This window comes from Gorilla gorilla, chromosome 11 (genome assembly GCF_029281585.2).
Source record: "Gorilla gorilla gorilla isolate KB3781 chromosome 11, NHGRI_mGorGor1-v2.1_pri, whole genome shotgun sequence".
Classification (NCBI taxonomy): Eukaryota; Metazoa; Chordata; class Mammalia; order Primates; family Hominidae; genus Gorilla; species Gorilla gorilla.
The window spans coordinates 93,730,514-93,757,171 of NC_073235.2; the positions used below are offsets into that span (position 1 = coordinate 93,730,514).

Here is a 26,658-nt window from a genome sequence, read left to right on the forward strand (position 1 = left end):
TGATGAGTTGTGGTGGGGATTAAGGGACATCTTAGTCCAGTGCCTATCACATGATGAAAGTGGAGTGCATGGTAGGTGCCCCGACTGTCTGAAAAACTTGGAAATCCAGAATCACTTTTTTTTTGAGGTTTCAGACATTGATGTTTTCCTTTTTTTGAGACAGAGTCTAGCTCTGTCCCCCAGGCTGGAGTACAGTGGCACCATCTTGGTTCATTACAACCTCCGCCTCCTGGGTTCAAACGATTCTTCTGCCTCAGCCTCCTGAGTAGCTGGGATTACAGGCACATGCTGCCACACCTGGCTGATTTTTTGTACTTTTAGTACAAACAGCGTTTCACCATTTTGGCCAGGCTGGTCTTGAACTCCTGGCCTCAAGTGATCCACCAGCCTCGGCCTCCGAAAGTGCTGGGATTATAGGTGTAAGCCACCAAGCCTAGCCAAGACCCTGATATTTTCATTAGTTAGATTCTTTCTCTTCTCCCTTTCCCTGCCTGCTTCTTTCCCTCTTTCTGTATTCCTTTCATAGCAGTTCCTGTGTTTCATAGCAGATTCATTTTTGTTACATTACTACTTTCAATTAACCATAGAAATATTATTTTAAAGACATATTGCAAATATTATCCCTTTATTACAGGACCACAGGACCATGCTGTTAAGAGAGTTTTATTAAGTCTGGAGAATGGTATATATTTGGAAAATACTTGTCTCGTGACACAGTTTGTCTCAACAAAGATATGGCAGTATTGTATTATCCTGCTCTAAAATAAAGACGCCTGAGGTGATATTTTTAGCCAGTATTTCAGCGTGGCGTTGAACTCATATATAGTTCTTTAATTCATAGTCTGAAATGACTGGCTGCAGCCCAGGAACAAGAGTATAATATGATGGTAGTGTAGGCACGTCTTGGACTAGGCAGCAGAGACTGTGCCTGACAAACTTGCAGCCACCGTCGGCAGCCACGGTTTGCGGGACGTCCTGGCCTCTGAAGGAGTTCCTGACCCAAGGCCAGTGATTTAAGGCACAACTTAGATAAAAAGATGAGCAAGGCTAGATTCTTTCCTCAAACTTTGAATTGAGAAATACTGAAAAAATAAAATATCAATGGGATCAAGATGCTGAGGGTGATGAAGTCGAAAGGAGGACATGATAGGCCACAGGCAAACAGAACCTATGAATAAGAGGCTTTGAAGTGGACAACCGATGGAGTAGAAAGTGAGGGAACCAGCTTGCAGTAGGCATGAAAGAAACAAGGGGAGAAGCAGAGACATGGGCAGGGGCGAGGCTCATTGATACCAGAACTGGAGAGGAAATCTTCACAAACTTGGGTTGTGTTGGTTCATGAGCCGTCCTGGACCCATAGTCACCCTCAGGTCCCAGATTTGTTATAGCCTGGGATAGTTGTCAGGAGTTCCTAGGTGAGTTCGTTAATACAGGAAATGGACCTGGATGCCAAGCAGCTGAAAGAGCCTGACCAAGTCACTGTTCTCCGTCCTATTGTCATAGTCTTTGATGCAGAGCTTTGGGATGAAACTGCTTCTGCCACTGATATAGAAACCTTGGGCAAGTTATTTAAAACCTTCTAATGTTTCCAGTTCTGTTCCCCTGTAAAATTAGGCTATTAGCATCAATTTTATATGTCTATTGCATATGCATCACAAATATGTTTCTGAGACTGGAGACATGAGATGCATACACTGAATTACATTTTTAAAAAATATAAGGCCCAGATAGACACCTAAGTCTGTTATTCACCTTATACTTGTAATTTTTACTTAGGCATTTTGCACAGTTTTGAACTATGTCTAAAAAACAACCAAAGCGTTTGGTAGACCATACTGTGTCTTTAAAAAAAAAAAAAGACCGAGGCCCTCTGCAAGGAAATTTGGGAAATCTTACAGATGTCTAATTAAAAAACACCATGGCATATGACATCTTAATGTCTTGTGGTCAAATTCCCAGGGTCTCAGACCCAGGAAGGAAGTAGATTCCTCATATTGGAGTGAATAGCATATTGTCAATTTTGAGGATTCCCACTGGTTTGTCTTGTATAGTCATTTTCTTAGTATCCTAGACTTTTAATATTAGTTTTATTAAGACATACCTTATGTGCTTATCTGAAAACTCATCAATTTCCTGTATACAAAGACCATGTTGGGTTGGGCGCCGTGGCTAATGCCTATAATCCCAGCACTTTGGGAGTCTGAGGCGGGCCGATTGCTTTAGTCAAGGAGTTCGAGACCAGCGTGGGCAACATGATGAAACCCCGTCTCTACCAAAAATACAAAACTTAGCCAGGATTGGTGGCATGTACCTGTAGTCCCAGGTATTCAGGAGGCTGAGGTGGGAGGATGGCTTGAACCTGGGGATCGGGGCTGCAGTGAGCCAGGATCGCACCACTGCACTCCAACCTGGGTGACAGAGCTAGACCCTGTCTCAAAACACAAAACAAAACAAAACAGACCATTTTGTAAAAGTTTTTAAGACGCTGGTATGGTAGGACTCATTAATGAATTTAGCCATGGTATTAACATATTTTATGTAGACTTTCAAGTCCTGATTTGGCTCTTTACAGTAGCCAATAGATTCCAGTAGAGCCCAGCTAAATTTATATAATTATAATAGGTAATATTTATGGAATGCTTGCTGTGGGTCAGGTGCTCTGTTTGATGTTTCGACACACAACCTCATTTAATCCTCAGAATTAGATGAGGGAGGAGCTAGTATGCTGCTTCTTGTAAAGATGAGGAAACTCAGGCCAGGCGCGGTGGCTCACGCCTGCAATCCCAGCAAGTTGAGAGGCCGAGGTAGGCGGATCACCTGAGGTCAGGAGTTCAAGACTAGCCTGGCCAACATGGTGAAACCACCTCTCTACTAAAAATACAAAAAAATTAGCTTGGCGTGGTGGCGGGCACCTGTAATCCCAGCTACTCGGGAGGCTGAGGCGGGAGAATTGCTTGAACCAGGGAGGTGGAGGTTGCAGTGAGCCAAGATCGCACCATTGTACTCCAGCCTGGGCAACAAGAGTGAAACTCCGTCTCAAAAAAAAAAAAAGGTGAGGAAACTGGGATGTGGAAAAGTTAAATAATGTGCCCACGTTCACACAAAACTAGAGAATTTTGCCAGCTAATTTGGAGCCAAGACTTACACAATATTTCAAATACATTGAAGAATTATTATTATGAAATGACATAGGTAGAATCTGAGTAAAGAGCTTAAATACCATACTTAGGTCAGAATGATGTGGGTTCAAATCCCATCAGTTTCATCATCTAAGCCCCTCATCCCCCACTGACTTTTCACTTCAAAACTGCTTTTGGACTCAAGCTCAGACTCCTTACGTGAAGTTCAAAGGCTCTCTACAGTTTGATCTCAGTCTTTTTTTTTTTTTTTTCCTGGCTTTAGCAAGAATTTTTTATTCCAGTCGTAACTACTCAGGGGATGTCTTTGTTTTAGGGAAGCTGTTCCATTCTCTGTCTTTGGTATGTGCTTGGGTAGGCCTTTGTGCCTCTGTCTGTGTTTTAATCTGTATTGTAGCATGTGTCAGAATTCCCTTCCTTTTTAAGGCTGAACAATGTTCCATTGTACGTATCTACATTTTATTTATCTATTCATCTGTCCCTGGACGCTTGGGTGACTTCCTCCTCTTGGGTATAGTGAATAATGCTGCTGTAAACATGGGTGTGCAGATATCTGTTTGAGTCCCTGGCAAATTGTACTTAAAAAAATATATTTTGAAGAAGATAGCTTAGCTTAAAAAAAAAAGGAAGAAAGAAAGGTGGTGGCTGGGCGGCATTCAGCTATCACCTGAAACCTAACGTCTTATGTCACTCTTTGGGGGGAACTTTGTCCAAATCATGCCCATCTTTTTAGACCGCTCAAGCTGTCTGTCTTCTCTGGAGCTTTCTCAGACCTCTGCAGTTCATAGTGACCTTTCTTTATCTAACCCTGGAGCACTCATTAGACAGTAAAATAATCAGACTAATGGCTCATTTAGCCAGGAATCACATCCTGTTTCATCTGTTTTAATGTCTAGAGAAGTTAACTCTTAAATTTTATGTTTCTCTATCTAAAAGACTCACTTCCTAAGCTATATTATAAACTCCCCAGGCACACAGACACTGGGAGCTTTGTATTTTTCCTACCATGCCCAGCATGATGTTTTGCATAAAGTTAGCCCTTAATAAATTTGTTGCTTGCATGTAAAATGGTTTGTAGCCTAAAATCACTCTATCAGTCAGTGCGATTGTGCAGCCTTGTGATGGGTTATTCTTACCTGAATCCTGGCCCATCCTGGATTTGAACTATAGATTGGTGCAAAAGCAATTGTGATTTTTGCGTTGGAAGTAATGGCAAAAACTGCAATTACTTTTGCACCAGCCCAATACTTTAGAGGCAAAAGTAACATGACTTGGAGACCCTTGGAGATGCAGAGGACTCCTATACCTTCTCTGATATTTCTTTGATGTTATTTTAGACTAATTCATATTAAGATATTTAAATAAATATTGCCTTTTACATCACCACGTTCCTGATTTATTTCTCTGAAGCTAAAGAATGATTACGATTGAATCTTTTCTGGTGAGATCAAACATTTTCCCTATAACTAGAAGATCTTTTCCTTTTCTGTTTTGTTTATTCCTGGCGGTAGAAGGATTTCTCAGGTGGTAAAATGGGAGGCTTTTGCCTAACAGAGTAGCGCTTTATTACACAAAGGTTGAAGATGCTTTATATGGCATTGTGCAACACAAGTTTCCTCCGTTCTTCTTGCGTGCTTTTTACCAAAGCTTCCCAGGCCTAGCAGACGGCATGGATTGTATGCTCTAATGAAAAGAGAACAGATTCTTGTCTCCTTGTCTTGATTTCACTTCTGCTAGCTAATGTGGTCGTATCACTTAACTTCTTTGTGCTCCTTTGTTATGGACATTAAGATAGAGAATTTGTATCTATCTTTTGGGGATTTGGGAGTAGTTTAGTAGAAAGGTGCGTAAGTGTATATATTCTATGCCAGCTGTTCAATAGGTTGAGGATGAGTTTTTAAGGAACTCCAGAGACATGTAAACAAATAACTGAAATTCATCCTGAAGAAAATAAGGAAGCAGGTAGGTAGACAGATTGGATGCCTAGTTAGAGCCCAGCAAACAGAGGCTTTAAAAATAGATTTTGAGAGAATTCAATATTTCAAAAAAAGCATCAAAGTACATGATGGCAAAAATAGGTCATTATGGGATTTTCTTACATGTATTTTATGGTGTAGTTATACATTTTAATATCATATGAGAAACTGAAATGTAAACCTTCAGGATTTAGGGCTTCTAAAGATCTCTATCTTACCCTGGGAAGAATTATGATATAAAAGATATTAAAACTATTCTGACTTTTTAGAAGAAGTTTTATATACAGACTTGGAAATATTCTGACTGTTCTGTGTATGTGTGCTAATGTTTCATTTATCTGCCTTTGCAAAGGAATGTTACACATTATTGAGACTTACATAATATTAAAGCTGTGCTAAAATATTTAACTTTTTGGTTAGATATCATTCTAAAATGTATTGCATATATCCTTGTCATCAAAAACAGAATACACTGATTTTGGCTATTGATTATTACCCTACATTCCCAATTAGTGCCATAATAAAGCAGTCAGGGCCGGCTTAAGCCATGGGGCTGTTGGGTCTTACTATAAATATTTTTATACTTTGATAATTATCTTCATCACTTCTTACTTATTTTCTTTCTTTCTTTGTCCCTCCCTACTCTTCCTTTTCTATTAGTGGCCGTTGTTTCTCTGCTTGCAGAGGGAGTCTTAACCTGGTATATCACATGTATGCAGACTTCAATGTGCATGTGTGTTTTTCCAAGGAGAAGAGTCGTTGCTTCCATTGGTATCTCAAAGGGATCAACAATTAAAGAAAGGTTAAGGAGTGCTGTGTAGCACAGTTTTTTAAACTGCAAGTTTCATATCATTAATTGCTCATGAAAATCGTTTAGTGGGTTAGGGCCAACAGTTTTTAAACATTTTGTAAAAAATACTAGAATCGAACAAAAAATATCAATGTATCACATATAGTAAAGGGTACTTTTGGTTTTGTGAAGTTTTTATCTTGTGTATGTGTGTGCACATAAATAGACATACATACACATACCTGGTTGTGATGAAAATTTTATTTCTTATATATGAGTTGTAATCAAACATTTCAAATTCACAGCTATAGTACGGCCCTTTTTGCCTCTTCCAATGTACAGATGTTGCTGCAGTTTTTCTGTAGTCTATTGAGACTATGCCAAGTTTATTAGAAATGTGGCTAAAATGAGAGTGAGGCTAGAAGGACTTTTCTTTTGTTTCAGAACTAGTTCCATAGGAGTATTTAAAGGGGAAGGTGAAATAGAAGATAAGCCAACAGCAGCACTAGCGGGTTGTTGCAATTGAGAGTAAAACCTGGTCCTGTGAGTCTGGAAGGGAAGGGCTACAGACATTGGTTTTCAACCCTGGTTCCACATTAGTTTATGTTGGGTATCTTTCAAAAAAGTACTGACCCCTGGCCCTTCCCTACATCATTGAAGTAGAATCTCTGAGGATTGGAGTTCTGAAAGAACTTTCTTATAGAATAAAACACGTGGCCTTTAGGTTATATTTTGACTACTCAAAGGCTTTTCTTTTGGCTTCTGAACAGTGGTCTGGGGAGTGGAGGTGGCTAGATTGAATGTCCTCCAGAAAAGACCTCTGTTTTCATGGTAATTATGCTAAGAACACTCAAGTATTATTTGATTATTTACAAGACATCTGTTTTGGAATGCTAGAGATACTTGAAATCTAGGAAGGTCGAGATGGTTTTGACTTAAGAATGTTTGTGCATTCTTGATTCAGTGTCTGCCCTTGAGAAATGAAATATAACCTTGCTATCTGTATGTGCCAATTATAGAAAGGTAGAGCTTGTTTTCTTCTCCCTCTTCCCTTTTTCTTCTCTTTCATTCTTGTTTGCTTCTCTTCCCTCCCACATCTCTTTCCTTTCTTTTCCCTTCCTGGGTGTCAGAGGCTGGCCCACTGAGCAGAGGCATAGAAGGAGCTTTCCATTGTCATATTAGTGGTGGCATGGACCTGAGGGCTTAGGGGAGCTGAGGTTCAGAAACGTGGAGGGGTGAGCCTAGAAATGGCTGGGCTGGTTACTTTATAATGAGTTGGTTTACCATCCTTTTTAGAGCGTGATGCAATAAGAAAATACCAACTGTAAATAGTATGCAGTTGTTTATTTAAAAAATGACATCTGATTCACAAGTCCAAATGTTAATCAATGTAAAAATGAACTGTCTGGTCACTATCATTCTGATCCTTGAAAAGGAGATTTAATCTGGTGCTGTAGTCAACTGAATGTAGAATTGGTAGCTACCTAAAACTAGAGTAGAAATGTTAAACCCCACCCAGCAATCAGCTGCTATCAGGAATGTCTTTCTGTGTCTCAGAGGAAGCAGAGTTGTGACTGTGAACATTTGAGTTATTCTACTGGCCCATGTAGGAATATTTAAACCTTTGGCTAATGCACATAGAACTTTGAGGAAGAAATCCATAAACAGAAAGGGCAGGTATAGGATGAATCTGTTAGGAGTTCAAGGTTAGAAGATAAAGAGGATATCTGAACTGTATAAAGTGGAATGGAGAAAGAAAGCATAGTTTCTTTTAGTGTTTGCTTATTTAGGTGGATAAAACTTGTCCTGCTTGGCACCATTTTTAGTTTCTTGAGTCATGTAGATATTGATGAAAAGAGTCAAACTCTAAAATATTTAAAGAGATTTATTCTATGCCAAATATGAGTGAGCATAGCCCATAACACAGCCCTCCTTGGGAGATCCTGAGAACGTGTGCCCAAGATGATTGGGACATTTTAGGCAGACATGAGACTTCAACCTAGAGAGGTAGAACAGCTCGAAGCAGTGAGGCTTCCAGGTTATAGGTAGATTTAAAATTTTTCTAATTGGCAATTGGTTAAAAGAGTTACCAATAGAAAGGAATGTGTGGATTGCTATAAGAGGTTGTGAAGACCAAAGTTTTATCACACAGATAAAACCTCCAGATACCCGGCTTCAGAGACAATAGATTGTAAACGTTTCTTATCAGACTTAAGGTCTGTGTCGATGTTAATGCTGGAGAGGTATAATGAGGCATGTTCGACCCCCCACTTCCCATCATGGCCTGAACCAATCTTTCAGGTTAAATTTTAGAGTACCTTGGCCTAGGAGGAAGTCCATTCTGATGGTTGAGGGGCCTTAGGATTTTATTTTTGGTTTACATAGGTGTATCAGTTACTGTTGCCGTGTAACAAACTACCTCTCAGAAATTAAAGGCTTACACCAACAGCCAATTATTTGCTCACGATTCTCTGGGATAGCAAGTTAGCCTGAGTTTAGCATTGTATATTTTCTGCTAGTCTCACCTGGAATCACTCATGTGGCCTTAGGCATCTGGTGTCCTTACTGGGGCTGGATGGTTTAAGATGGCCTCACTCATGTCTAATAGTTAGCATAGCAGGCTGTAGGTCAGGATACCTTAGCTCTCCACAGGACCTCTCTGACAGGCTAGCTCAAGCTCATTCACATCATGGCTTCCAGCCACAGTCATAAAAAAGGAGACACATCCTAATACACAAATGCTTCTCAGGCTTCTACTTGTGTCTCATTTGCTAACTTCCCTTTGGTTAAATCAAGTCACAGGGAGAAATTCCAATTCAAGGAGTGGAGAAAAAAACTCTATCTTTAAAGTAACAAAGTCACATTTCAAATGGGAAGTGCATGCAGGGATGGAAAGAATTGTTCTGGCTGTTTTTACAGTCTACCAGAGTCAAACGACATTTAGGGATTTGTTAAATGGTAATGTTACCGGAAAGGAGTCCCAATCCAGACCACAAGAGAAGGTTCTTGGATCTCACGCAAGAAAGAATTTGGGGTGAGTTTATACAGTAAAGTGAAAGCAAGTTTATTTAAAATGTAAAGGAATAAAGAATGGCTACTCCATATGCAGATCCATTTTTATGGTTATTTCTTGATTATATGCTCAGTAAGGGGTGGATTATTCATGCCTCCCCTTTTCAGATCATATAGGGTACCTTCCTGATGTTGCCATGGCATTTGTAAACTGTCATGGCACTGGTGGGAGTGTAGCACTGAGGATTACCAGAAGTGTTCTCATCACCATCTTGGTTTTGGTGGATTTGAGTTGGTTTCTTTACTGCAACCTGTTTTATCAGCATCGTCTTTATGACCTGTATCTCATGCTGACCTCCTACCTCATCCTGTGATGTAGAATGCATAATCATCTGGGAATGCAGCTCAGTAGGTCTCAGCCTTATTTTACCCAGCCCCTGTTCAAGATGGGGTTGCTCTGGTTCAAACACCTCTAACAGTAACACATGGCATATAGGCTGATTAAAATACTAAGCACTGAGTATAGTATATTTGATGTTATATTTCAATGCAAGAATAATTATATGTGTTTCAGTGGCTTGTACCCTCCAATTAGTGATGAACATACCCCATGTGATTCAGTCATTTAGTTAACAAATATTTATTGTACATCATGGTGGGCCAGACACTGTTCTAGGTGATAGAGATGCAGCTGGGGGAAAACAAACACACGTAATTCAGTATGTATAACAGTCACAAGGAACAAAGAGAAACTTACAACTTATTACTGTGGCTTTTGATTTTGAATTTGAGGCAACAGAGTTTGTTCTCTATGCAAGAATGCCACAGAGGCAGATTTTTATCAAGAATTTAGCCACTGTGAAGTTTGGTTTTAAAGAGCAACTCAGTAAGTGGTTTTTCTGCTAACAGCAAATCAATATATTTTAGAAACTGTTGTATTCAAGAAATTACCTAAAAAGGGAGAAGGATTCAAATAGTACTTTTCTACTTAAAGAAGGTTGATTTTTTTAACCAATAGATGTTAAAGAAATAACCAATGGCTATATTTTCATATTTACCAAGGCTACTAATTCTAATGTATTAGCTGGAAGCTATTCAGACAAGTATTCAGTGTCAGGCGCCTCCCATCTGATGTTTGCTTGTGACATTGTCCTTGGGAGACATCTCCCATCTCCTAGGTGGGTTGGAGTGTGAGGACAACCAGAAAACCTTGAGAAAGTTTTGTCATTGTTTGTGAGGCCAGATTAATTGGGTCCCAGTGATAGAATGTTAGAAATAAATGTGAAAAATTGCATGGGAACTGAGAGTTTTCTTTTACAACAGCAATCTTGTCCACCCTTGACAAGATAATATTTGTCCACCTTTGACAAGATAGTATTCTTACAGGATGAAAGTGTGTTTATATATATATATATAACCTGTTCAGTTTTCCTAGTTGGGAGAAAGTCCTTCATAATTAATATCATTGTGACCCCTGTAAAAAGAAAAAAAAAGTCAGCAGAACATTTCTACGTTCCTTCATTTTCTATTCTGTTTAATTTTCTAGAAATATCTGACAGTCTTTTTGAATCCCAATGGTGGTAATACTGGAAAAACTTGTTGCTCTAAAAATGCTACCTTTTGTGGGATGACATTGGAAAGGTGGGAAGTTGGAGATCTTTTTTTTCCCCTTGTTTCTTTCTTTCCTTTATGAACCTTTTTCTTTTTAAAAGTTTTATCGCTCATCACTTTATCACTTAGTTTATCACTTTACCACTTTTGTTGGCACCTTTTTCCGCCCTCCTGTCTTTTGTGATGTTGAAACTGAAGGGGAAAATGGAGTTGCCAAGATAAGTTACAGTTAAGTGACGTTTGCTTGTGGCATTGTCCTTGGCATTGCACAGAAGGAACTAAACCAGCACCACTGGTGCTGCCAGGAATTTAGGGTCGAAGTAGACAGGAAGAGAAATTGTGTTCTGGTTTAAAGTTCAGTGAGAAATGTTTAGTACATGCTAAAATATAGCACTGATCCCTCAGAAAGTGCATTTAAATTTTACATTAAATGTAAATTTGACATTAAATTTAAATGTTGACATGAAATGTACTTTCTGGAAACTACATTTAAATTTGACACTAAAACTCTGATATTATGTTAGATATAATGAGATTATGTGGTTTGAATGTCCAAGAGATACCTGTAGCTCTGATACTGAATTGAACGTGATCTGAGCCCATTGTAGAAAGATTGACAGACTTGCGGAGGGCCAGTGCCAAAGGGAAGGCCCTATGAGGTGTGGGTAGGGAGGAGGGGAACCCTGGGATACTGTTGACTAAAAAGGTGGAAAAAGATGAGAGAAGAAGGGGAACTATAGCTCTATCTAGAATCAGGGAGAGCATGGCTCTTGCTTATAGTTAGCAGTAGTTTGTGACAAAATTTGTGGAAAATATGACAGGGCTTTGGAGAACTCTTACCGAGAACCGTAAATTAGTTCAGAGATATACTTTGAAAGGATTTTAAATATATAAATGTATGCTTTCCATTTATCAACAAAATAAATAGACATTGTTGACCATCTGTCTTCAGAGATGCAAAGCATTCTTAAAATGTATACAATGAATGGTGAAGCAGAACTAGTGTTGATTTTAAAAGGTTGAAACCATACAACACTAAAGCTTAAGATGTTAAAATACATTTTGTGTACTAATGGGCATGTTTTGTTCTTTCTTTTGCAGACATACATTGGAAGTGTGGTTATATCTGTTAACCCATACCGGGCTTTACCCATTTATTCACCAGAGAAAGTGGAAGAATACAGGAACAGAAATTTTTATGAACTGAGCCCTCACATGTAAGTACTGTACTAAAGCATTAAGTTTCTCTTTTACTCCAGAGATGTGTAGTTGACAGATGTGTGCAGCTGTCTCGTTTGAATTTCAGAATAATGTTTTTGTCAGTTTTTTTAAAAAAGCTTGATAAAAGTATGAAGACTTTAATTGTTATTCTTTATTTTAAATTAAAAAAAGGCAGAATACTTCATTTGACGTCAGACTCTTCTGAAATATTTGGATTCAGGATGTAAAATATTTTCTGTTCAAAATTCTTTGCAAGTAGCAGCTGCTGCTAATTATTTTTGCAAATAAAACAGGAATGTGCATTGTTTATTATTATAAAGAGCCTAAGCAGCTTTTTCATAGTGTTGTTGGGCCAAGAAAAATCCTGAGTGTTGGGTTGTGTGATGGTGTTTGGGTGAAAGGACCAAACAATACCTTCAGTTTGTAATTTTTGCAGACAATGTTCACCAGATGCGTGGGATAGGCCAGTGATTTCACTTACTCTGGAAAGTCACTTGTTTGATTTTTCTGAAGAAGGTCACTTGTTAGTGTAAATAATTCCTTCACAGTACCTGTAGATTCTGTTTGTCTGCTCCTTTGGAGTTCTTCGTTGACGTGCTTAAGAGATGCCGAAATGATTTGGCCACTTTATACCACTACAATTTTGTTTTCTAGTCTGAATGACTGAAACATAACACTGGAAAAGTTTTCCTAGATTTGGTAGATCAGTGGTAGAACCGGGTTATTCAACCCTAGAACTTTTATTCCTCCAAATAAAAATATCTGAAAAAGAAAGTTGGAGAGAGAATACCCAGAAATTATCACAAACAATACCTTAAACTTTTTATTTCTCAAAAAACTTTTTTATTTATTCTTATGTTACATTTACTGATTCAAGACAAATATGTTCACTATTTACATTCTCATGTCCACTACTGAGTTTAAAGAAAAGGAAAGAGAAATATGCTCAGTTGGGCCAAGTCATGTAATGAGTTGAGAGCCTCAGACTTCTCCGCTTGTTGCTTAGGCAGAAACATTTCCTGCCTCCTCTCCTGTGGGCATGCAGGCATTTTTACCAGAATTCACGTACTTATGATTGTCAGTTGCTACAAGTGGCCCACGGTGTCTTGCAGACGGGAGTTGGTTGATGCAGCATAACATCTTTTATGCAATAAACTGTTGAATGCAGATTTAGAATATTTGTGAACTGCTACTGAACGTGGGCTGGGAATAACGTATGCAGAAGTGCCTTGGAAGGTGTCAAGCATTCTACAAAGTTATGTTGTTTGTTATTACCACCATTGCTATTACTTTTTCACAGTAGCATCATCCTCTCTCTCTCAAAACAGATGATATGCTGAAAACAACCCCAAATTGTCATGAAATGCACATAAATACATGTGCATGTAGATATTGATGAGGAAATGTTCAGTAAATGTCTTGGTTGTGGAAAAGATTTATTAGTCATTGGCATATTGGTAGTGGGGCATTTGAAAATGGTTAAGCTGGCAATTTGGGTCACTTCTAGAGTTGAGACATTTTCAGTCTTTTTACCGAAAGCAGTAGTACTCAAAGTGGGGCAGTTTAAAACCCCAGGGGACAGTTGACAATGTCTGGAGACATTTTTGATTGTGAAACTGGGGGTAGGAGGGTGCTTGCTGCTAGTGGGTCAGGGATGCTGCTAAGCATCCTTCAAAGCATATGCAGCCCTTCACAGTAAAGCATTGTCTGTTAACCATGTCCATAGTGCCAAGGTTGAGAAACCCTGAAATGAAGTGAAAGAACCTGCAGAAAATCTCATTATGTCCTAGCAGAAAGGATTTTCTCTGTATGATTAAAGATTGGCTTTATTAATTTTGACAGAACATAAAATCTAATAATTAAGGAACATATATATACCACTGTCCAGATGCTTATTTTAGTTTCTCTTGATAATGCAGCATGCAGCGATATATTTGGGCTGTTTGGAACTAAAGATTATTTATTATTTAAATGTATGAAAATGGTTATTAATGAATAAATCTGCTGGTATATTTTACCAGTCAAGCAAATTCTGATCATTTTGTTTTCTTCTAGAAGTAGATATTGCAAGTGATCTTGTTTCATTTTGCCTTAAGACAAATAATATCTGAAATTTGTTTTATAAAGTTATCCTGATAGTTAAGCCCCTGTGATGAAATACTTTGTGTGATACCTGAATATTTTAAATTCTAGTCCTCAAAGCCCCACTTCTCAAAGTATGGTGCTTGGACCAATTGTATCAGAATTCCCCCAGGGGCTTATGAAAAAATCTGGATTCCTAGGTCTTACTTCTCATAAGCCAGGAATCTACATTTTTCACAAGCTTTCTGGGTGATTCTTAGGCGCATGTAAGTCTGAGAACGTGTTGCTTTAGATCTATATTTAAGATGTTTTTCTTTCCTTTCTTAACTACTTACTGCAATTTGTGATCTTTAACAATAATAATAGTAATAATAAAAATATTTATGGCTAATATTTTATTAAGTACTTACTATTCTGCTCTAAATACTTTATATGTTTTATAACTCACTTCATTCTCAAAATAATCTTGTGAGATAGGCACTATTACAAATGGGGAAATTGTCACAGAAAGATCAAGTAACTTATCCAAAGCCACACAGCTGGTGGGAGTGGAGCCGGGGTATTAACATTGGTTGCCCCTCTTAGCTGGAAATGGGCTTGCCAGTTTCATGACAGGGCCTCTTCCTGTGCACTTCCACCCCACTATCTTTGGTTCGCCTGTGTTCCTGCACCACAAACCCTCCAGGATAATCTTGACTGTGCCTCAGTTTACCCCCAGCAATTGTCCACATGCCCTTTTTGCATTTTCAGCTTTAATCTCCATTCTGGGAATGTTTAGATATATAATGTTTGGGTAGATAGAGAATGTTTAGAAGTCTATTCTAGATCATAGAAGTTCATGCTCCAGAATATACATTTTTATCCTGGCGCCTGGAAGATTCCTGTAGGAGGCAGCATGGCACTGCTACTCTAGTTCACACCCCTCACCCCCAAGGAAAAGAACCACCACCAGCACTAAAATAAAATACATTCTCAATGTGCTTAGGATAAAGAAAATGTCTTTTTATCATGGCCTACAAAGCACTATGTGGTGAGCAAAGTACAGTTTTACTAATGCATCTGAAGTTGCCAGATCCCTCTCATTCCCTCCCATCTTGCTTGTTCTGTTAGTCCTCACCCCACCCTCACCACATTCCCTCCCATGAGAGCATCCTTGCATAGAATTCTGTGCCTTCTGCCTGGAATGCTTTTCCCTCCTTCTCCAAAGCAACTCGTGTTCTTCCTTCAGACCTCAAATTGCAGAAGACCTCTTAGGGAGGAACCATCCTCACTTGCTCCGTACTAAGGCTAGATCTGTTGCTTTTGCCACATTTACTATTTAATGTTTGTTTAAGGGATGATTTGTCTAAGAATTTGATAAGGGTTCAGTAAAAACACAGTGAACAGGACTTGGGTTCAAGTCCCAGGTCTTCCATTTACAAGCTATATAATCTTGAGCAAATTACTTGAAAAACTTCAACTCAGAGAAATTAAGTAATTAGCTTATTCAGTGGGAAAAGAATTATTAATCAACTCCTGGGATTTTTGTGAGGGCCAAATATGTAGTTGATATTTAGATAATGATCTAATACGTATAAGGTGCTTAGCATGGGATCTGCCATAACTCTGTGAGAAAGGAAAGCTATTTCTATTAACAATGAGAATTATAGCAATTGTTGTAATAATAAGGTATGTGGGACACATTTCCAATATTCTCACATGCTCTGTCTCACCACTTTCTGCATGGTGGGTCGTTTTCCACTTCCTTTAGTGTATTTTCCTGCATTTTTCTTTGCAAATGTTCATCTTTGATGGTGTTTTGAAACAGGGTCAATGCTAACTTGGTTCCCTACTAAAACAGCCTGGCATTCTCAAACACGATGTTTGTGATGTAAGGGGGTAAGATGACCTTAGCTTTTGATGCATTCTAACTGTAAATATTTCATGAATTTAGTTCCAGTTTGAATAGAAAACAACTTAAGCAGCTGCTCAGACTACATACTTTGAAAAGTTTGCCAATTAACTTACCCAATATAACATTTGAAATTTACTTGTCAATTTTTTTTTTTTTTTTTTGAGTCGGAGTCTCGCTCGCTCTGTCGCCCAGGCTGGAGTGCAATGGCACGATCTCGGCTCACCTCCACCTCCCAGGTTCAAGCAATTCTCCTGCCTCAGCCTCCCAAGTAGCTGGGACTACAGGTGCCCGCCACCACGTCTGGCTAATTTTTGTATTTTTAGTAGAGACAGGTTTTCACCATATTGGCCAGGCTGGTGTCGAACTCCTGACCTCATGATCTACCCTCCTCTGCCTCCCAAAGTGTTGGGATTACAGGTGTGACAGTGTGCGCAGCCTTTTTTTTTTTTTTAAGAGATGAGGTCTTGCTATGTTGTCCAGGCTGGTTTCAACTTCTGGGCTCAAGAGATCTTCCTACCTCCTGAGTAGGTAGGTGGGACTATAGGCACATGTCACTGCACCTGGCTTACATTTGAAATTTAATTTGAGCTGTGTTCACTGTTAGTCTGCAAAAGCATCCAGATACTTTTATAATTCATATGTTTTGAAGGTGTCTACAGTTTATCTTTCTTTAAATTTTAGATAATTAAAAAATAATTCCATTTTGTGTAAGTATATGACTTTCAGATCGTGGAAATGTATAGATTGGTTTCTTACCTATTTTCCTTTCAAAAATAGCTTTCTGTTATCATTTGTGGGTCTGTTAGTCCCCCAAACATGGAACTCCTCAGCTGGACTCCTCCTCTGCGGCTCCTTTCCTTCTCTGAACTGTCCCCATTACGTGTTAAGCCACATCTTTGAGCAGGGTATCATTGGGTGGCATCCCCAAGGAAATGTGGCTGTGCTGTGTGGCAGAGCCTATACCACCATTTGCTTTTCTAGTTAGGTAAGTGATGTCTTTCCAGTATGATTTTTAACTTCTTTGAAAATAAGGAAGGTAAAAAATGTATTCCAGGGAGGACTGAGTACATTTCAGAAAACTCAGTAACTGGATTCATTGAGAACTGCCTCAGATTCCCGAACAGCATTGATAAGGAAAGGCTGAGAAGGGAGAGATGAGGGAAATAATCAAACTATAGGTTGAGCATCCCTAATCTGAAAATCCAAAATCTTAAATGATCCAAAATCAGAAACTTTTTGATCACAACATGACACCACAAGTGGAAAACACCACTCCTGACCTCCAAATGCAGTCAAAATGCAGTCATGCAACATAGAATTGATTCCGTGTCCCTAAGAGAAAGGTAAAATTTCCTTCAGGCTATGTATATAAGGTGTATATTAAATATAAATGAATTTAATGTTTAGACTTGGGTCCTATACCCAAGATAATTTTGTATCTGCAAATATTCCCAAATCTGAAAAAATTTGAAATCTAAAACACTTCTACTCCCAAACATCTTGGTTAAGCGATACTCAGTCGATACTTAATCTCCTTCCACTTAGTTGCAATAGCACTGTGACAGTGCACCTTCAGATATTTTAGTTACCAAATCCACTGGCCTTTTTTGTTGGGTGATTGCCTTTTAACCTTGCAGCAGTTGATGCAGTTTATCACCAACAGATGGATCTTCTAAAATCAGATCATGTTACTCACCTTCCTAGAAACCTTCATGGGCTCCCTATTACTCCCAGTTCCTTTAGTGTAGTGTTCAAGGCCCTTTACAGTCCAGCTTTAGCTGTCCTCCCTGCTCTCCTCCAAACCCCACTACTCTCCTTTGTGGAATCTCCTCTTGAGCCAGAGCCATTCATGTCTTTTCCTTTCTACGTCTCATACCCTGTACCTTATCTCCACTGTTAAAATCCTGCCAGTCTTCTATGGTCTGTCTGAAAGGCTTGGTCAGCCCCAGCATAATCCACAAGGGACTTGCACTGGCCCTGAGTTATCAGACCACTCATGTGGTCGTAAACACACCTCTTCTTGCTGTGGTTGATTAGGTTTTGGTGTCACCCTCTTGAATGAGATAGAAGCTTCTGTAGGTTAGAAACTTTATCCTGCACATCTCTGTGGCTGTCTCCAGTGCTTTTCTCTTCAGAGCTCAACAACTATAAAACAAAAGAGATTTTAAGTGATTTTTCATTACATCTGAGAGTTCAATGAAATCAAAATGTACTTGATAGGATACTTGTGGAGTTTATTCAAAATTTCATGCAGTATAATGAGAATTTTTTTCATTTTTTAAAAAAAGAAGCAAAAATATTTTTATGGTGCTCTTCAACTCTTAAGTATTTATTCAGCTTCGATTTGTTCATGTTGTCTGTATGTCTATTGGAAGGAACTTGCCACCAGAAGAAGAGTGTATTGTGGTACCTGGCAACAAGCCCTCTGGTGGTCATAGCCCAGGAGTGAGCTGAGATGTGTCCTTCTTAAGTTAGGATATAATGTGGTGGCCATATTACCTTAGGCATTGCAGTCACAAGGTGAAGCAGTCTTTCCATGTTAGTAAATTACAAACTCAGCAACAAATGTTAAAACTTAGAAAAGTGGCTTACAGCTTTGAATAATTTCTGGTTACCCTCATTTAAAAATGGGTAAGCAATTAGTGGGAGCATCTGGTATAGTGCTAATGTCAGTTGTCCAGAAGTGAGCCCTCCGTCTGTGGACTCTTTGACCCCTACTTTTGGGCCAGACTGGTTTTTCAGGATCACATACCGTTGCCCATGAGTGATGTTGCTATAATGCTTGTGTGTTTTGAGTCTTTGTTGATCCTGTTACCATTTTACTCCATTCAAGGTGAACCAAAGTAATTTTATAAAGAACATTTCTGACTATATCTCAAAATGTACCAGTGCTGTGGTTGAGTATACAGAGGTTAGGTTAAGATTCCAGGGCAGAAGACTAACACATTATTTCTTTTATGTAGTCAGTTTTTTTTTTTCTGCAACAGAGTTGAAATTCTATGAATTAAAGCTGTGTTTGAGAGCTCTTATTGCAAGTAGATTCTGAATTCTCCTGTAGAGGTTGCTTGTGCGACTGGATGTGAAAGTGCTTTCTGAAGGGTGTGTGTGCGTGTGTGTGTTGATGTGATGTTGCTGAGGCTGTTGTGTTCTTTCATTTTACTTTTGGAATAGTTGAGCCCTTAAATTGATCCAGTGCGTCTCCACAAATAAGTTGCAGAAAAGGGTTTTATGCTTTCCCATCTAGCATTCTTTTTATTTATTGCTGTAGAAGAGATATTCATTTACTGAGCAAATATTTATTGAGAGCTTACCATGTGCCAGGCAGTCTTTCAGGCACTGGGATACAGCAGTGAACAAAACAGATAAAATTCCTGTCTTCATGAGAGAGGCTAAACTCCAGCTTAAGTATTTAGAAGTCAAGATTGTACACACCATTGGTTAGAAGGGAAAAAGGGAAGAGCAGAGGAAGGGAAGCTTTCATGAAAAAAAAAAATTGAATCTTAAAGGATATTCTTATAAAACCCCCTTTGAGCCATATCTAAGGCAGTTTAAGTCAGTAGATGACAGGTTGTGGTCTGCAAGGCTTTGCATCTGTCCAGGCCTCAGGTCTACGCAAGTAGCTCGTACAGAAGGGGATTAGAGCTTTGTTTGCTCTCCAGTTTAGATGCCTTAAATAAACATCTCGTGTGTAATGACACCATCTTGAAAATAGCTAAAATTACCCTTTTCCTTTTATGCATGACTGTCATGGGTCAAAATAAGCAGAAGGCAGGCACTGTGTTTGTTGTCAGTCTTGGGGGATATTTGTTTGATTCTGGACAACAAGGATTAGAAAACTTCTTGACTTAGGCGAGTTTCATATCAGCAGTGCAATGTCCATGTGGTGGTCAAGCTCTGCTGTTGACTTGAAGCTTCCTGAGGCTGGGTCTGCAGTGGGAAACATCTCTGGGCCTCGCACCTAATCAGCTTCTGTAAATGCTCCACGAATTGAACTTTCTGCCTTTGACTCTCAAAGTTTTCTTCCCAGTATGTTGCTTTTTGGGGCTATTTTCAAAACAGCTTCTTTCAGCCGGGCACGTTGGCTCACGCCTGTAATCGCAGCACTTTGGGAAGCCAAGGTGGGTGGATCACCTGAGGTTGGGAGTTCGAGACTAGCCTGACCAACATGGAGAAACCCTGTCTCTAATAAAAATACAAAACTAGCCTGGCGTAGTGGTGCATGCCTGTAGTCCCAGCTACTCGGGGGGCTGAGGCAGGAGAATTGCTTGAACCCAGGAGGCGGAGGTTGCAGTGATCAGAGATCATGCCATTGCACTCCAGCCTGGGCAACAAGAGCAAAACCCCATCTCAAAAAACAACAACAACAACAACAACCCAGTTTCTTTCAGGATATGTACTCTTAGCAGAAAGAGACCTCAGCTAATTTTTCTTCCAGATCATGAAGCTTTTAAAACTCAAGTAGGAAGGTTGGTTTGATGCCAGCCTAATGTTTTTATCATGAAAATTGTTATGATATAAGAATACATTTATTAATTGAAAAGTGTTTCTGGTACATCTGGGCAGTTTCAGAATCCTAATTTCTAGACCCTCAATTAGAGTTCATATCCCTTCTCACCAAATGCACATCTCAGACTCGAAAGAGTTTATTGTAAAAATGCTGTTTGTGAAGCCAAGCCTATGTTCACACCGGCATACATGATAATTTCAATGATACAATCTTAAAGGGAAAAGTTTGGTTCTCAGCAAAACAGCTGCTAACTGCCAAGATGTGGCTGACCTTTGACAGACTCTGAGAAGTTCTGCAACATCCTGGAAAAGATCCATTTCATCTGGAGAAGCAGCACTGAGGCCTTGGCTGCTGAAGGATTAGTATAATTACTTCATCCCTGACAGAGAGAGCCACAGTTGGAACCCACCTGGGAAGCCTTGTCTAGGGAGGTGGGAGGGGTGCTGGCCCCACCCTTTGTTGTTGAAATTGGAATCTTTGCCACAATCTGTTGCTGGGACTGGTGTGGCAGGGTAAGTAGGGCCAAAGGAGCCCTGTGGGGATTTGTCTGAACACAGGCTGACAAAAGCTGGTCCCCATCCAGCCAGCCCAGGGAAGTTAGCAAAGCCAGGGATAATGAAAGTGTTCAGCAGAGTGAATATGAGGCCCTAGTCGTGAGACTGTGGAACTGAGGGTGGTGATGGGGCCACCACAGGGGTAGAAATTCACGTAGAGGGGAACAGGCCCAGGCGTACCAGCCCCAGGTTCCAGTTCCAGCCTGTCCCAGGGATCCCAGATCCCCAAGTGCAAGTGATTGTTCATTCATCTGATAAACATGATTAGGCATCCACAACATGTTGAGGTGCTGGGAATACAAAGATGAATTTGCCCTTAAGGATTCACAGGCTGGTGTGGGAGACAGACTGATAAATAAATACCGAAGGGAGAAAGCGGCCATAAAAAAAAGGTGGGGCATGTCCTGGTTTGCCCTGGGTAGCCCTGGTGATTCCTTTTGTAGCAGCATAATTATTAGTAGTGCTCTTGGAATTAACAGAAGAGTCTGAGAATGAGCAGTAAGTGGTGTGGTCCCCTGGGAAATGGGGTACAGCCCTGCCTGAGGAGCTAGGAGATGGGATGGAGGACCCCTAGGTGATAAGTTTGCCTCATGGATGAAGAATAGGACTCTAGGCTCAGGAGAGAATTTTCTAGTCAGAGGGAACAGTGTTGACTCAGTCATTCATCATACGTTATTTGAGTGCCCACCGTGAGCCATGTACTAGTGTACCTACTGGGGACACAATGGACAAAAATCTTGGCCTTTTTGTGCTTACGTTCTAGCACAGAGAGAGACAAAACACAAGAGACGTTAATAAAACAAATGGCATTTTAAATGGTGACGTGCTGTGGAGAAACAACGTGGGGAAGGGGCATCAGGGCTGTGGGGGAGTCACGAGTGGTTTACTGTTTTAAATAGGGTAACCAGGGAGTGCTTTATTGAGATGTTATATTTCAGTATCATCCTCTAGGGGTAAGAGGGAGAGACGTGATGTGTTGAGAGAAGAATGTTCTAGGCAGAGGCAACAGCAGATGCAAAGGTCTGAAGGGGAGACAGACCGAGCTAGAACAGCATGGCACATCAGTGATCTAAGTTCGTGTGGTTTCCTAAGGTTGGAACCTAGGGTGCAAACTGAGGATGGGCAGATGAGGTGGAAGAGGAAGAGCAGACCCAGGTCACAAAGAACTTTTGTGCTAAGGATTTTTAAGCAGGTAGGAGGAGAGAGAATATGAGCCTTGGGATTTGAACTGCTGTGGGTGTACAGAAAAAGAGAAACTCAACGAGAGGTTTAGGTTTAGGGACCTGGTAGGCTTTTGCAGTAAGGGACAAGGACAGAAGGCTCATCTGAGGATGGGAGGGACACTTTAGAGGCAAATCCATAGGATGCAGTGGCTGAACAGAAAAGGTGAAGAGAGAGGGAGAAAGGGGGATCAGAGGGAGAAAGGGGGATCAGAGCCCAGTCACAATTCCTGTCTGGGATGGAGAGGTTCAGAGTCCCAGGCAACCCCTGGAATTGCAATAGCCTGGAGATAGTCTTGGGAAGCAGCAGTGGGTACCTAGAAAAGCATGGCTCCAGGTAATTGACAGCAGATAATTGTATGTTTCTAACATCATTTCTGATACCAGGTGTGTGACTTTTTTCCCCCAGCACCAACCAGTTATCTGACACTAACTGGGTGTCCAACAGTTCAGTTTGTTTACTGGAAAGGGGTCCCCCAAGAGAGGGTTCTTGGATCTTGTGCAAGAAATAATTCGAGGTGAATCCACAGAGTAAAGTGAAAGCAAGTTTATTAAGAAAGTAAAGTAATAAAGAATGGCCATTTCATCCCATGAACAGAGCAGCCCTGAGGGCTGCTGGTTGCCCATTTTTATGGTTATTTCTTGATTATATGCTAAACAAGGTGTGGATTTTTCATGTGTTTTCCGGGAAAGGGATGGGCAATTCCTGGAACTGAGGGTTCCTCCTGTTTTTTTTTTTTAGACCACGTAGAGTAACTTCCCAACATTGCCATGGCATTTGTAAACTGTCCTGGCGCTGCTGGTAGTGTCTTCTAGCATGCTAAAGCATTATAATTAGTGTATAATGAGCAGTGAGGGTGACCAGAGGGCAGCCTCCTCGCCATCTTGGTTTTGGTGTGTTTTAGCCAGCTTCTTTACCGCAACCTGTTTTATCAGCAAGGTCTTTATAACCTGTATCTTGGGCTGACCTTCTCTCTCACCCTGTGACTAAGAATGCCTAACCTTCTAGGAATGCAGCCCAGTAGATCTCAGCCTTATTTTATCGCGCCCCTATTCAAGATGGAGTTGCTCTGGTTCGAACACCTCCGACAAACTCAGTTCTGACACTAACTACACAGTTAGCACAGACCACACAGGTCAAAGGCTTAGTCCTACAAGAGTGCCCCACTTCAGACACCAGCCACGAATGGGGTACCCTGACTACTCACACTTCTGCTCAGTCAACCCCACACATTTGGGGGTTTCCATGATCCTCAGGTTCAATAATTTGCTAGAACAACTCACAGAACTCAGGATGATACGTTTTTTAACATTTACTGGTTTATTATAAAGGATACAACACAGGAACAGTCCAATGGAAGAGCTGCAGAGGGCAAGGTGGGGGTGTGTATGCAGAGCCTCTGTGCACTCTGGGAATACCACCTTCCCAGCATGTCAGTCTGTTCACCAACCTAGATCCCTCCATCTCCCCCAAAAAACAGAATTGTGTTCAAATTTTTGTAACCCAATCTCTAGCTCCCCTCCCCTCCCTGGAGGTGGGGAGGTGGGGTTGAAAGATTCCCCCCCGACTCTAATCACAGGCTTGGTCTTTCTGGTAAACATCCCTATCCTGATGCTACTGAGGGGCCCCACCTGAGTCCCCTCATTTGCATAACCTCAGGTATGGGCGAAAGGGACTTGTTATGAATAATACAAGATACTCCTGTCACCCAGGAAATTCCAAAGGCTTTAGGAGCCCTGTGTCAGAAACCTGAGACAAAGACCAGATACATTTGTTTTTATACCACAGATGTGGACATGTGTATTATACATTGTTCTTAAGAGGCCATAGAAAGCTTGTCCTGAAATACTCGAATGCTGGCTTCCTGAAGCCAGGTTATTGTTGGAGTTTCTGTATACAATTTTAGAAAGCTGAATTAGTAGGCCACCTTTTTCCAAGACATGTCTAAGGGTAGCAACAGTTCAACTCAATAAACATTTGAGTGTTGTGTGCCCAGGATCCCATCCAACCCCTCCAAGTCATTTCCCCTGTCTACTGCCTTATCTTTTTTCTTTCTTCTTCCATTCCCACCAACATAACATGCTGCAATGTTTCTCTTGATTCCACATCTCCTAGCTACCATGCCATTTGTTTCCTTTATTACCAAACTGTTTGAAAAGTTGGGTATGCTTATTGTCTCTAGTTCATCTCTTTTTTTTTTTGTAAATCACTCTAATTGGGCTTTCATCTCCCACTCCACTAAAACTTCTTTTCAAGATCATTTGTGACCTCCATGTTATCAAATCCCATGGTCAGTTTTGAATCCTCTTCTTCCTTTATCAGCAACATTTGACAACATGACCAGCTCCTTCCTGGAACCCTTTTAAAATTTGGCTTTCTGGCCTCCACATTTTCCTGTCTTTCCCCCGCCTTGCTGGCTGCTCCATATCTGGCCTCCGCATTCCCGTGGCAAGTCCAGGGGCTCCACTCTGGGACCTTTGCTTTTTTCCTGTGTAGGCATTATTTAGATGAGCCTACGTGGGCTTCAAATACCCTCTGTGTGCTGATGATGCCTCCCAGATTTAGATCTTCAGCTGGATTTCTCGCCTGACCTGCAGGCGATTCAGCTGTGTTGAGCTCTGCAGCATCTCTTTGGATAAGGGACATCTCACACCTTAGCATGCTTCAAACCAGACTTAGGATTGCCCCACTCCCTCTTCTCTTTCTCACCTTGGTCAGTGGCAGCATCATCCTTTGGTTATTTGATGCAAAACTGTTTTTTTCCTTTTCTCCTATTGCACACTCAGTCCATCATCAGCCTGATCATCCTAACCACGTCCATAGCCACTTGTGCGTGTCCCAGGCCACTACCCTCCTTTGCTTGGATTATGTTGGTGGCCTCCTCACTGCGTCCCTGCTTCAACTCTCCTGTTGCCTCCGCCTGCCTCCCCTCAACCGCCAACTTTCTTATCTTCATGAATGTTATGGCCGCTGCCTAGAGTGAGCTTTTTAAAAGATCTCCATCAGATTGTTTTTCTTTGCTGCTCACAAAACCTGCAGCAACTCCCTTGTGGCCTGCATGGCTCCACTTGATCTGGGCTCTGGCCACCTCCCTGACTGCATTTGTTACTTCTCACCCTCTCTTCCCCAGCCACACTGTCCTCCTTGCTGCTTCTTGAACATGCCACTGTCAGCATCACTCTTGTACCATAGAGGGGCTGACTTGTTCTCTTACTGCAATCAGGAATAGCAATCCCTGAAATAGCCAAGTCCTTCCCCAATCACCTGTTATTCTCTTAGGCTACTTTATTTTTCTTCAGAGCATTTGTGCTTACCTGACATCTTGCCATGGGCTCATTTTTTGTTACTTTATTGTCTTTTGCATTAGAATGTCATCTCCATCAGCACTTGCGCTTTATTTTACCATCCCTGTATCCATAGTAATTAGAACAATGCCTGGCACAGAGCAGCCACTCCATAAATATTGGTGGAGTGAGTGAGTGAATGAATAGATTGGTGGGGGGTGGGAGAGCTGCTGTTCGTTAGAAACCGTAGAAGACATGGTTTTGTCTTTAAGGATTGTCCATTCTAGTTGTGGGTTGGGGGTGGCTACATAAGCCGCATTTTAATGTAACAGTATACTTACAAGGAACAAGTTGGAAGTGCAGAAAAATTGGTGGGTTCAGAAATTCTGAAGATGCCACTTGTGTTGAGTCTTGAAGAACAATTTTTTTTTTTTAAGACAGAATCTTACACTCTCACCAAGTCTGGAGTGCAGTGGCGCGATCTTGGCTTGCTGCAGCCTCCACCTCCTGGGTTCAAGTGATTCTTGTGCCTCAGCCACCTGAGTAGCTGGGATTACAGGCATGCGCCACCACACCTGGCTAATTTTTGTATTTTTAGTAGAGATGGGGTTTCACCATGTTGACCAGGCTGGTCTCGAACTCCTGACATCAAATGATCTGCCTGCCTCGGCCTCCCAAAGTGCTGGGATTACAGGCATGAGCCACCACGCCCGACCTGAAGAAGGAATTCTTGAAGTAGGTGGCTTTTGTAGTTTATAGAAGATAAGACAAAAGACCAGTTTTGGCTATGGCATAATGACCCTGAATGTTAGGAAAGGGAAACGGTATTAGAGTTGAGAATGTAGAGCTATTTTTTAATTTTAATAAAACATTCCAATACCAATCTGCTTGAATCATTGGGAAGACTGAAGGATTATGAAGGTTATTCCAAAGTAATAGGAGGAGAGTTTGGGATAAGGAAATTACTTAAAATTGCAAGCTATGTGTCTGGAAAAATTGCCATCTTGCATTTCAGTCATGAACTGGAAAAAATTTTCAGACTTGTTAAATATGCCTAAATGTATATGTGTGTAAATGCAATTTTTTAATGAATGAGTGGTGAATGATTTAATGTTGAAATGATATAAGTGTAAACAGATGTTAATTCATTTGTTTTACAACAGAATTTCTAGTTGCTGTTGGTGATGAGCCACAATGTAATTTAGGAAGGGGCAACATTTGATATGAAGAATACTGATTTTAACCTTTATTAACTCTTACGAAACCCTTTGAAGCCACCCCCTTAGTATATTAGTGTTCATTGGATGCATAGGTGATCAGCTTGAGATCCAAAAAGAATATCCTTGTATGCTCAGTTACAGTAGGAACT

At 40.6% G+C, this 26,658-nt stretch overlaps 1 protein-coding gene across 9 annotated transcripts in view; it reads left to right on the forward strand.

Moving 5' to 3' along the window:
* Positions 1–26,658, forward strand: part of MYO1B (myosin IB) — a 179,656-nt gene that overhangs the window by 39,302 nt on the left and 113,696 nt on the right. For all 9 annotated transcript variants that reach the window (XM_004032967.5, XM_019022522.4, XM_055379286.2 and 6 more), the window contains one exon: positions 11,628–11,743. In XM_004032967.5, coding sequence (XP_004033015.1) covers positions 11,628–11,743 — 116 coding nt within the window. The remainder of the gene's footprint in view (positions 1–11,627; positions 11,744–26,658) is intronic.